Genomic DNA, 13,503 nt, shown 5'->3' with positions numbered 1-13,503 from the left:
ACAGACCATAGGCTCATTGAATTTGTTGGCCTTCCCATAAAGAATTTTGTTTTTCCCAGAGGGTCAAAATTAATTAATGTCCTTACAATTTATTCAGCATCCCATTATCTCAGAGATGCCTAAACAGTCTCATTCAGCCGTATTAGTGTATCAAGAATGATATAATCAGGCTGCTTTGAAGACAGCACTCTGTAAAAATACTGTCTCAAGTAGTGATTAATAAGGAGGATAATAAAGTGTTCTGTCAGAATTATTGCTTTTTTTAAAATCTGCGGACAACAGTGCTTGTATATAACATTACATAAACAACCAGATTCAAAACTTGCATGTGGTCTTTAATGAACATACACAAGCTCTAAAAGTTCAAAAAAGAAAAATTAATACTCTTATTAATAGTCTTTAATGTTTCCATTAAAAGGTATCCATTGATCACTCGTGTTTTTCTTTTTGAACAACAGATGTAAACTTTCTCATATCTATTGACTATACTTTAATCTTGTCCTCAACTGAGCCTGCAGTTTTTTTACCTTTAGTCTTATTGTAGCAGAAGACATGCTCTGTAGTTTTCAAATACTGTCTTAGCATAAGGGAAGATTGTGGCAGACAATATCTAACGAACTCACAGGCATTTGTGTCCATGTGTTATTGTCTAGATCTAAGCAGAATAAATGAAAATTGGCTTGTTTCTCATATTTTCTCAAAAAATCCCATATATTCATCTTCGGGAATTACAGAAGTAAAAAAGTTCCATCTAAATGTCAATTCGTTGTGATATTTATCATAATGGAGAAAATAATGTTTATAATTAGATTTTGTAAATTTTGATATATTCAAAAAGTAAAATACTATAAAACTATGCTGTGCAAGTAATTTCACTACATATAACCTTGTTTACACTATATTTTTAGAATTACAAAATCAACAAGAAACTATTTCTCTTTGAAAATGCATACATTAAGAAAGAATGGGAGTATGAACAAACATGAAGCTTATTGATGGCTTTATCATTACTCTGAGGTTACTAGAAAAGTTTTTTCTGCTTATTTATATTCTAAAAATTTTAGAAAAAGTATTTTAGTAATGTAAAATTGATAAATAGAAACATTGAAGAAAAAGTAAATATTAAAAGGACAAGCGACAGTTCAGACCTTTCAAGTGGCAAACCTTAACATATTCACCACATTTTTCATAAGCGCACAAATGTGCTACCACCATGTATATTGGATTTTCTTTTCAGGTACAATTCCTGTTATTTGCTTCTTCTTTTGTTTTTTTTTTGTTTTTTTTGTTTTTTTTTTTTTTTGAGACAGAGTCTTGCCAGAGTGCAATGGAGTAAACACGACACTGCAGCCTCAACCTCATGGGCTCAAGCCATCCTCCTGCCTCAGCCTCCCGAGTAGTGGGGACAATAGGCATGCCACCACACCTGGCTAATTTTTTATTTTTTGTAGAGATGGGGTTTCATCATGTTGCCCAGGCTGGTCTCAAACTGCTGGGCTCAAGCAATCCTCCTGCCTTGGCCTCCCAAAGGGACTGGGATTACAGGCACAAGCCACTGTGCCCGGCCTTGTTTCTTTTTATATTATTTCTTCCTCTTCTCTACTTTAACCCTGTCACCCATTCAAGTAATCTATGTTAATAAACAAGTATGTATCCTTTTATACTCTCCTCCATGGCTACAGCCATTCATAGAAATATCTATGCACAGATTTATACATATGCACAATAAGGGGGTACTAGTTGTCTGCTTTAGAAAAACTAGATCACACTATCTTAACATTTTGCATATTGCTTTACTCCTTCAATACTATCATTTGGAAATCCTTTCAAATCGACTATACATGACTAAATTCTTTTTAGTGTCTGCATAATATTGCATGTTGTAGATTTTACAAGTTACCTTGGCTTCCAGGCTGTTTCTCTGGGTTCTCAACAGGGGCAATTTCTAAAGACATTTGGCTTTATTATGATTAGAAAGAGGAGTGCTTCTGAAAACTAGTTGGTAGAGGCCTCAAGTGCTGCTAAACATCTTACAATTGCACAGGTCAAACCCCTAATTAATTAGACTGCCCCAAATGTCATCAGCAACTGGGTTAAGACACCTTCCAAACACAGGTTGATCTAGCTCTGGAACATTCTTTCCTTAGGTAACCACAGGTCACTTCCTCACAGCTCCTTCAGGTCTCTTATTGAATGGCGTTTCTATGCAGGGTCTAATTTGATCAGCCTATTTACATGGCCATCCTCCCAACTCCAAGGCACACAACTATTTACTGTCTTTCACACTCCTATGTACTCTATTCCTTCCCTTTTCTCCCCTTAACTTCTAATAAGCCATCTAATTTATTTATTTATTATGTTTACCCATTATCTTTTTCCTCCTTCTGTAATGTAAGCTCTACTGTGACAGGGATTTATGCCTGTTTTATTCACTGATGCATCCACAGGACCTGGCCAAGTGCCTGGCATTTGACAAATAGCTAAGTGAATGAAGGAAGGAACACATAAATGATCATATAATAGGCATTCATTTATTTCCCATTATTTCTGCTAAAAGCAATGCTGATGTAAATATCCTCATATAAGTCATTATGTGTTGGCCTTTCTATGTGCAAGAGGCCAAAATGCTTTCTAAATTGGGTTTAGAAGCTGACTTCCAGGTTTTAAAAGTTGACTTCTATGTCAAAAAGGCCAAAATCCTTTCTAAATTGGGTTTGGGAGGTTATAAAATATTCTGCTGTAAATTACACACAGTTTACTCTCTGTTTTCTTGCAAGGATTTTCTTGTTTTTATTTGTTACATTTAAGTCTTTATCTAGATTGTATTGCTGCATATGATATAAAACTTGTATTTAATTTAAGTCTTTCCAGGTGGATAACCAGATATGCCAGCACCATCCTGTATCATCCACCTTTTTCCTATTATTTTAAATATCTACCTTTGTTATAAACCAAATCCTTATAATTACTGACCTTAGTTTCTTGATTCTCTATCCTGTTCAACTTGTAATCTAGTATACATTAACTTCATGTTTTTAAGGGAAACAAAAACTTGTGAAAGAAAAGGGAGATACAATGTGACAAGTCAAAGTGAGTATATTCAATTTAAAGATTAATTCTACCAGACATATAAAGAAGAGCTGGTGACAATTCCACTATTCTAAAAATTCGAGGAGGAGGGACTAACTCATTCTATGAAGCCAGCATTACCCTGATACTAAAATCTGGCAAAGCCACAGTGAAAAAAGAAAACCACAGGCTAATATCCCTGATCAACACAGACATAAAAAATCCTCAACAAAATACTAGCAAACCAAATCCAGCATCATATCAAAAAGTTAATTCACCACAATCCAGTAGGGTTCATTCCTAAGATGCAAGGTTGGTTCGACATATGCAAATCAACACATGTGATTCACCATATAAAACGAATTAGAGAAAAATCTTTAAAACAAGAGTGAATGCCCATATTGTAATTAAATAGCATGATACATTCAATCAGTCTGAAACATATAAATAATAAAATTAATATGCTCTTTTCACTAGTCATATAATGGCTAGGGCAATCTTTTGAAAGTTACTTAAATTTCACATAATCTTATTCTTTTCTACTGTGCATATGTTTCAACTGTTTTGAAGAATATGGTATTGATTAGGGTTCTCCTAAGAAACAGAATCAATAGGATGTGTGTACATATAGAGATTTATTATAAGGAATTGGCTCATGAAGTTATGAAGGCTGCCAAGTCCAGTATTTGCAGCGTGGACTGTCAGACTGGAAAACCATGAAAGCCCATGGTGCAGATGAAATCTGAAGACATTCTCTTGGGGATCCTTCTTGCTGCATAGGCTGGTGTTTTGTTTTGTTTTTCTATTCAGGCCTTCAGTTGATTGGAGGAGGCCACATTATGAAGGGCAATCCACTTGACTCAAAGCTCATCAATTTAAATGTTGATCTTATCAAAAACACCTCCAAATTGACAAATAAAATTAGCCATCACAAATATCTTAGTTTTTTTTAATCCCTAATAAAAGCTAGATTTCTAAGATAAATTCTGAGTCAGTAGGACTTCTTTGTAAGAGTAAATAAGATTACAAGCTTACTCCTACTTTGAGTCTATTAACTGTAAAGCCATTAAAGATTGCATAATCTGAAATCACAGGGCAGAAAGCAAAACTTGTGAAGATTGTGCGATACTCACTCATTCCATCACCACTTAGCATTTTACACTTTGGCTCCTGTACTTCCAAATGATGGAAAGGAAATTGGTGGTCAGCCATTTCATTGTTATGACTGGCCATTGTCACAACAGGATAACTTTTAGCATTGCCAGTTGTGTATCTTTGCACATTGCAATCATTAATCTGAATGCCACCCACCTACCCTCCCCCAATTGGGGAATTTAATGGCACCCTTAGGGTAGAGTAAAATCTGTGAGTCTCTTAAAATATGAGTGGTGAGCTACTTTGTTGTAGCAGTGTCAGTTCTGGGTCTATTTAGTAATTCAGAGTTTGCAACAGAAGGGACTAGCCCTCTTTCCGTAAAACCCACTGAGCTCTGTCCCCACATACACATAAGAAATGCACACTGAAATTCACACAAATTGTTAAAGCAGGTTTCCAGATGAGTGGATTTCTTGGTCTAGGGATGGCTACTAGACATACCTGGCGTGTGATCAGAGTCTGGAATTAATGCTTCGGCAGGAATTCTGCTGCCAATGGTCCAGTCCAAGTCATCCTCAGAGTCTTGAGTAAGACTGCAGGCTGTGGTCCAATTTCCTGAACTTGTTTCAAAATTGCAGCTTCCTGTTGTGCTTGTATACTGTGCTGGGGAAGCAAAAATATTAATGGAAGTTTCTGGAAATGTCTATCACCTTTGCTGTTACCCTATATTTGGGATCATTTAAAATTAGCATCTGCATATTCTAATTCTTTATAAATATATTTACAGCATCAAGACATTTGTACTCATTGATAATATTTTAATTGAAGGATCTAGAAGCAGTGTATGAATGTTGTCACTTATCCATTAAGGAGTTATATGCATTGATGAATAGTATTTATAGATGATAGTTAAAACTGTCTACACATGAACAATGAACATAACATTATGCTAATACAAGATTATTCAGGTCAAATAAATAAACAGCTTCAGTTGTCTGGATGTTTAATTCACTTCCTTCCTTTATTCTGATGTTTGAATAGCATAGCCTATCAGTGACACAAAGTCATTTACTAAAGAAAAGGCACTTTGGGAGAAGTAGTAAACTGTATAGGACACAAATTATCCTGGACACCGTACCAGTCACTGCAGCATCACATATCAGAGCTAGTCACTAAAAAAGAAAGAAATTCTCTTCTAAAAGTGTTGATTGATAACTCCTTTAAAATTAAATTATTCACAATGAGAAAAATTAATAGATAATAACTGTATCTATTTCTAGTCACCTGTGAAAAGTGCCATCATGATACCCTGATCTAGGCTTTCATTTTTCTTTCTCTTTTTTGTACATCAGTTATTACTTTTGAGTACCCACTGTAAAACCAGACTGTGTTGTACAGACAGAAAGAATGATAGGGTGATTTAATTGGTATGAATCAATTGAGGTCATCATTTACTTTTCCTTTCTTTTTAGAAAGAAAGTTTGTGTTATTTTTAAAATTTCTTCTCGTTCACAACTTTTCCTTAACATACAACCAATGTTAGCATATAGAAATGTAACCAGAAAAAAAGCCTTGCTGTAAAAATAGATACTAAATATACAGCAAGCAAAGCTTTAATATTTCCATACAAAACTTTCTGGATCCCTGAGATTATTTAAATAAAATATTAGCATTTTACTTCTCAAGCATTATTGCATCTTACCCCTACAAATTACAACCACTTGTATTCATGTACATTCCTTTCATTCATTCTATATGACTATATTATATATTGCTTCTTCTATGCTTATTTATGGGCTATGTGTGTCTTTTTTTGTGTTTGTCATGCCAGTGTTACATAATATAGAATAGGTTTTTATGATATGATATGGATAAAAAATGAGACATTCCGTTCTGCTGGTGTTTAGCCAACACATCTGTAAAAATTCAGAATCTTGCAGTGGATATAAAAGATAGCCATTATGTGTTCTTTAGAATGATGTCACCTGCACATTCTTTACTAGTGTTCTGTGTAAGTGACTCCCTGATATACAGCCCTACAATATTTATTCTACATCCTTTTTTATTCTCTGTGATCATCCTTGCACCCTCTGTCCCGCCTTGCTTAATATATGACTTTATCTTTGACGCTAAAGATACTTATCCAATCAGGATAAATTCTCTTACATTTCATTCTCTCAATCTCAAACTATGTCACTTTTCTCTTTCCTAAGGCTAATCTCTGTTTATGATCTCAACTCCTCATCCAAACACTGCTATTGACATTCCACAGCTTCATTTTCTTCAAAGTTACACATCTTTCCATGTCCTTCAATTTCACATTCTCTTCTAATTCCTTTCTTCTATTTTGCAGTCATACAGCCAGGCTGCCCCTATTAATTTAAAAATAGTCACATATATTTGCTTGTTTACATTTCTCACTCTGTATTGGCCTTAGTCATCCCTTTCCATGGACTTTCACACTTTTACGCAGATGTCCCACCAATCAACAACCGCGATGGTTAATTTGAAATTATTTGAGGTTATTAATTAGAGATCTTTCCAAATTTCTGATGTGGGCATTTGGTGCTATAAATTTCCCTCTTAACACTGTCTTAGCTGTGCCCCAGAGATTCTGATATGTTGCATGCATGTTCTCATTAGTTTCAAAGAACTTCCTGATTTCTACCTTAATTTCATTAATTACCCAAAAGTCATTCAGAAGCAGATTGTTTAATTTCTGTGTAAATACATTGTATTGAGAGATCTTCTTGGCACTGATTTCCATTTTTATTGTGCTGTGATGGTTGGTATAATTTCATTTTTTTGGAATTTGCTGAGGATTATTTTTATGTACAACTGTGGTCAATTTTAAAGTATGTGCCATCTGGCAATAAGAATGTATATTCTGCGGTTTTGGGGTGGGGTGTTCTGTAGATGTCTATTAGGTTCATTGGTCAAGTGTTGAGTTCAGGTCCTGAATATCTTTGTTAATTTTCTGCCTCAATTATCTGTCCAATACTGTCAATGGGGTGTTGAAGTCTTCCACCATTACTGTTTGGGAGTCTAAGTCTCTTCATAGGTCTCTAGAAACTGGCTTTATGAATATGGGTACTCCTGTGCTGGGTGCATATATATTTAGGATAGTTAGGTCTTCTTGTTGAATTGAATCCTTTACCATATCTACTATCATTGTCTTTTTTGATCTTTATTGATTTAAAGTCTATTTTGTCTGAAATGAGGTTTGCAATCTCTGCTTTTTTCTGATTTCCATTTGCTTGGTAGATTTTTCTCCTTTCCTTTATTTTAAGGCTATGGGTGTCACTGAGTGTGAGATGGGTCTTTTGAAGACAGCCAACCACTTGGTTTTGCTTCTTTATTTAGCTTGCCACTCTGCGCCTTCTAATTGGGGCATTTTGCCCATTTACATTCAAGGTTAACATGATATGCATGGATTTAATCCTGTCATCATGTCATTAGCTGGTTGTTATGCAGACTTGTTTGTCTGGTTGCTTATAGTGTCACTGGTCTGTGTCCTAAGGTGTGTTTCTATAGTGGCTGGTGATGGTCTTCAGAAGCTCTTGTAAGGCAGGTTTGCTGATAATGAATCATCTCAGCATTTTCTTGTCTGAAAAGGATGTTATTTCTCCTTCATTTGTGAAGTTTAGTTTGCCTGTATGTGAAATTCTTGGTTGTAGCATTTTTTTTTGTTTTGTGTGTGTGTATGTGTGTGTGTGTGTGTTTAGAATGTTGAATATAGGCCCCCAATTTCTTCTGGTGTGGAGGGCAAAAGATTCACTGCTGAAAGATTCACTGTTAGTCCGATGAGGTTCCTTTTGTAGGTGACCTGCTCTTTCTTTCTAGCTACCTTTAACATTTTTTCTTTCATTTTGACCTTGGGAAATGTGATTATTATGGCCAGGTGTGGTGACTCATACCTGTAATCCCAGCACTTTGGGAGGCCAAGGCAGGCAGATCACTTGAGATCAGGAGTTCGAGACCAGCCTAGCCAACATGGCAAACCCCCATCTCTACTAAAAATAGAAAAATTAGCTGGGTGTGGTGGTAGACACCTGTAATCCCAGCTACTAAGGAGGCTGAGGCAGGAGAATTGCTTGAACCTGGGAGGTGGAGGATGCAGTGAGCTGAGACTGTGTCACTGCTCTCCAGCCTGGGCGACAGAGCAAGACTCTATTTCACCAAAAAAAAAAAAAAAAAAGTGATTTTGTGTCTTGTGGATGATCTTCATGTGTAATATCTTGCAGGGGTTCTCTTCATTTCCTGAATTTGAATGTTGGCCTCTTTAGTGAGGTTGGCGAAGTTTTTACTAACAATATCCTGAAAGCAATTTTTCAAGTTGCTTGCTTTCTCCCTGTCTCTTTAAGGGATACCAGTGATTCATTGATTTGGCCTCTTAACATAATCACATATTTCTCAGAGAATTTTTTCATTCCTTTTTATTCTGTTTTCTTTATTTTTGTCTATGTTATTTCAGTAAGCCAGTCTTCAAGCTCTGTGATTTTTTCCTGAACTTGTTCTATTCTGGTGCTAATACTTGTGATTACATCATAAAATTCTTGTAGTGTGCTTTTCAGCTCCATTAGGTGAGTTAGGTTATTTTTTTATACTGCATATTCCATCTGTCAGTTCCTGCATAACTTAATTGTTATTCTTAGCTTCTTTGGATTGGGTTTCAATGTCCTCTGAATCTCAATAATATTTGTTTCTACCCATATTCTCAATTCTATGTGTGCCATTTCAGCCATCTCACCTGATTAAGAATGCTTGCTGGAGAACCAGTGCGGTCCTTTGGAGAACAGAAGACACTCTGGTCATTTGAGTTGCCAGAGTTCTTTCACTGATTCTTTTTTATTTGTGTGTGCAAATGTTCCTTTAACTTCAGTGTAGATTGAGTACAGTCATTAGAATTCTTTTCTGAATGTTTCCAGAGGACTGAGGCTTTGTTCAGGGTCCTCATTTGTAGCTGACTTCTTGCCTTTGGTTTGATGGAGGGTATGTTAGCAAAGCACTTTGGCGTTGAAGATTTGGGGTGTAATCCAGCCAGCATGTGCTGCTAAGTGCAGGGGTCAGTAGGTAGGCTCTTAATCATGTGGCTCCTCTGTATTTCCTCACAGATGCAGCTGTGCTCCCTCTTAATGCTCTAAATGTGTGGGCTCCTCTTTTACCTGAGTGCTGAGTGCAGTTTACGGGCTTGAATTTGTCCAAGTTTTTACTGTTTTGTGGGTGACTATTAAATGCCCTACTTAGTACATCTTGTGGGGAAAATGGTGATTTCACACATTTTAGAGACTTCCATTGAAATTAATTCCTTACACTATTTTTAAAAATACACTTTTTTCGTGAATTGTTTTTTTTTTTTGAGATGAGTCTCACTCTGTCGCCCAGGCTGGAGTGCAGTGGCACAATCTCGGCTCACTGCAACCTCTGCCTCCCAGGTTCAAGCAATTCTCTGCCTCAGCCTCCCGAGTGGCTGGGATTACAGGCATCCACCACCAGGTCCGGCTATTTTTTTAGTTTTTATTTTTAGTAGAGACAGGGGTTTCACCATATTGGCCAGGTTGGTCTTGAACTCCTGACCTTGTGATTCACCCACATCGGCCTCCCAAAGTGCTGGGACTACAGGTGTGAGCCACCGCACCTGGCCAGTGAATTTAAAATAAGCTAGAAATAACACTAGAAAATGTTACTCAGTGCACTGTAAGTTTTATTTGAGAATGTACATACTATGAAAGAAATACATGATATTTTATAAAATTAATACTATAATTCTATGGTATTAGTAATAAAGTCTTAAGATGTGTTGACTGTTTTTACTTTTTAAAAATACTTTCATTTAAAATTAAAATACAAAATGAACATTGAAGACATTATGGTAAGTGACATAAGCCAGTCACAGAAAAGAAAAATACTATGTGATTCCACTTATATGAGGTACCTAGAAGAGAAATGAAAGATCTTTTATAGAGATAGAAAGGAGAAAGGTAGTTACCATGGTCTAGGGGAAGGGGTAAATGGAGTGTTATTCTTTAATTAGTACAGTTTTAGTTTTTTTGGATAAAAATAGTTCTAGAGATGGATGGCGGCAGTGGTTGCACAACAATACAAATATACCTAATGCCATTAAATTATACATTTAAATGGTAAATCTTTTATTACGTATTTTTTACCACAGCTTTTTAAACTTTAAAAATATATTAAAAATTTTAAATAGAAAATGAGCCCACTGGAAGCATCAGTGTAAGATCCTAAGAAATAAAAATTAAATTGAACTATAAAATAAAAATGTAAATACGCTTGTGTGCTAGTTTGTCTCCAAAAAGGTCACCCTACAACCTTCTCTACATTTGACGTGTGATGTTTTCCCATTGAAAGTCTAGTCTAGACTTTGTTATTTGCTTGGCCATTAGCAGGAATCAGGTATGGTATTATGGAACATCTGAGGCTAAATCAAAGTAACGGTTGCTATTTTTCCTGAGGGCCAGGGGACACTTTCTAGTAGTAGCCAGTCCTGTGTACAATGGCTTACCACCCTGTGGCTGCCATGTTATGTAAAGCCCAAGCCACATGGAGGACTCTGGAGGGTGAAACACCATCTCTAGTAAGACAGAAAGACCAAACAGTATCAAGAGAAGAAGTCATCCTGGATGTGATTATCCAGCTCCACCCTATCAGTTCGACTCAGGCCATCAGAGACAAACTGCCCAGAAGAGCCCTTCCTGAATTACTTACCCAAAAAATTGTGAGCAAAATGTAACAGTGGCCTAGACCACTAACTTCTGGGGTAGCTTGTCAGGCAGCAAATGGTAACTGCAACAGGTAGCTCGTATGGTATCAATATTCTCTAGCAAAGATAAGATATATGGAAAAAAGATCCTTTTTTTCCCCAATAAGATATATGGAAAAAACTTTGGGAGGCTGAGGCAGGTGGATCACGAGGTCAGGAGATCGAGACCATCCTGGCTAACATGGTGAAACCCCATCTCTATTAAAAATACAAAAAATTATCCAGGCATGGTGGTGGGCACCTGTAGTCCCAGCTACTTGGGAGGCTGAGGCAGGAGAATGGCATGAACCTGGGAGGTGGAGCTTGCAGTGAGCCGAGATCGCACCACTGCACTTCAGCCTGGGCGACAGAGCGAGACTCTGTCCAAAAAAAAAAAAAAAAGATATATGGAAAAAAAGATCCTTTGAATTTAAATATCTGCTCATATTTTAAAATTATATACTTAGTTTTTTATATAAGTTTTAAAACATTGCTTGAATTAAAGCTTGAATAAAAATCCAATGGGGCCCATCCAGTCCTCTTTCTCCAGTGCAATGTAATTGATAGAATTAATTGCTAAACTGGTATTTATTAAAAGTGCTGATTTTCAGCCACATATACAAAATCAACAATTTTTTGGAAAAATATAATAGAAAAAACAAATGAAGACCAATAAAGAAAGGCAGCTTGCTACTGCAGTTCCTAGAAACTTTAATTTTAACCCTACACGCAGTGTGCCTAATTACAGAATGGGATTATTGTTTGGTAAAATGATTTTCTATAGACTTGTTGCAGTTCTCAGTATAGGAGTAAAGAATATGAAAGGGCTGCCATTTGTATTTGTATTTGATACTTGTATACAAATTTGGGGAAATATTTGGGCTATTCTAAATCTACTCTAGTGCATGAAAATAATACTTCTTCTCCATCATCAATGCCAATATCTAACTCTACTTATAAAGGAAAATCTCTGCTGAACTGGCTGCCATAGAGCAGATAGATAAACTTACCACAGTGAGCTTCATCAGACCTATCAGAGCAGTCTGGCTTATAATCACAAACAAGGTGGGATGCAATGCACTTCTTGTCCCGACACAAAAAATCAGTGGTTACCGGACAAATCTCAGAGATTTCTCCCACTAGAGAAAAACAAACAAACAAAAACAAAAGCAGTATTTAGTCAATATTTTCATTAGACTTGAAGACTCCTGTTAGGTATTTTATAGATTTCAACTAGTAAGCCGGTTAAGGATTTCAACGGTAGCCTAAGGTGGACTTCCCCAACTTCCTCTTTCTCAGTCCCACCTTCAATGGTTCAGCAAATTATACTGATTCTACTTCTGAAATACCTTTTATGCACTTTGATGGTGCTGAAAATCTCCTTGTCCGTGATTCTCATGGATGAGATGCTCAAGTTTGTGGCCCGTAACTACCTGGAACCTGGTAAAGGGTGTGTGCAGCCTGCCACCAAATCCTACTCACTGCCAGCATGCACCGATGGGATTTCCTGGTCATTTGTGTTGCTCATAATGCCTCTGGTGATCTGGGTCTATAGCACAGACACTAACTTTAGCGGTATGTTCCCATCTTGACTATTTTACATAAAGAAGATGTTCAACTTAACTAATTTTTTTGTTGTTCAAAGCAACTGCCTATTTCTGCTGAATTTTCACATGAACATACTGGCTCGTGGAGGTTTCATACTCTAGACTTTATTTTGCTTTCTCTGACTCCCATGGGGCAAGATTTTCCTTTTCATACACACAATTAAAGTGTCCATTGGCAAGTACAGAGAACTAACACTATCTTAGGCAAAAGCACGGAGTATTTAATACACATCCTTGTATAAAAAATAGTCAAGCCAGCAGAGACCGTCAGCAAATTAATTAGCAGCAGATTTTAGGAAATGAATGTGTGTGTTTTTTTCCTAAAACTAAATAGCATGTATTGTGTCTTTTGCCATGATGATCTGAATTTAATTTGATATCAGTCTAATTTTTATTCATAAGCCAATTTTTCTGCACTGAGCAAAGTCCTGCTACCTCAGTTGGTGTTGTTTTGGTTTGCCATTTCCCTCTTCCACTTGGCCTCCCTTCACCTCACCCCCACCTACCCTCACCCTCCTATCCCCCACCCCCTGCCCCACTTGGCTCCCTCTGTAGGATTTGATGTTTCATTCTGTTGACATCAGTTTTAACGAGAGGTATGCCTGTATTTGCTTGTGCAGAAAACATCGTTCCAGATTCAGTTGGCCGGGTTTATGTCCCTTCACCTGGTTTTTAAGGTTATTTAAATGTCTAATGCATTTTATTGTAACAAACATTGTGTTGCCAACATTGCCTATTTCACTGGCACATCACAGCCTAATTTAGAAAGAAAAATCAAACATTTTAAATGGACGAAGAGAAAAGATAAAAAGATATTTTTTCTTTCGTAATTGAGATTGTATTGGTTGAGTACAGACATTTCAATTTGTACACAATTCTTAACACATGTACCAAAAATCTAAAAAGCTATATATTGTAATTCTCTTTTAAAGTTATTCCGACTGAATAGCATGTACACTACATATTCAC

General features: G+C 36.5%; 1 protein-coding gene across 1 annotated transcript in view; it reads right to left on the bottom strand.

The window, feature by feature from the left end:
* The window catches only part of MALRD1 (MAM and LDL receptor class A domain containing 1), a 706,902-nt gene that overhangs the window by 218,744 nt on the left and 474,655 nt on the right, over window positions 1–13,503 (bottom strand). Inside the window, exons 30-31 of the mRNA XM_030940611.1 lie at window positions 11,938–12,066; window positions 4,666–4,827 (exon numbers count right to left, since the gene is read on the bottom strand). Coding sequence (XP_030796471.1) covers window positions 4,666–4,827; window positions 11,938–12,066 — 291 coding nt within the window. The remainder of the gene's footprint in view (window positions 1–4,665; window positions 4,828–11,937; window positions 12,067–13,503) is intronic.

Source organism: Rhinopithecus roxellana, chromosome 11 (genome assembly GCF_007565055.1).
Source record: "Rhinopithecus roxellana isolate Shanxi Qingling chromosome 11, ASM756505v1, whole genome shotgun sequence".
Classification (NCBI taxonomy): domain Eukaryota; kingdom Metazoa; phylum Chordata; class Mammalia; order Primates; family Cercopithecidae; genus Rhinopithecus; species Rhinopithecus roxellana.
Note: the sequence above shows the minus strand (reverse complement) of the source record. Positions and strands in the feature narration are given on the sequence as shown.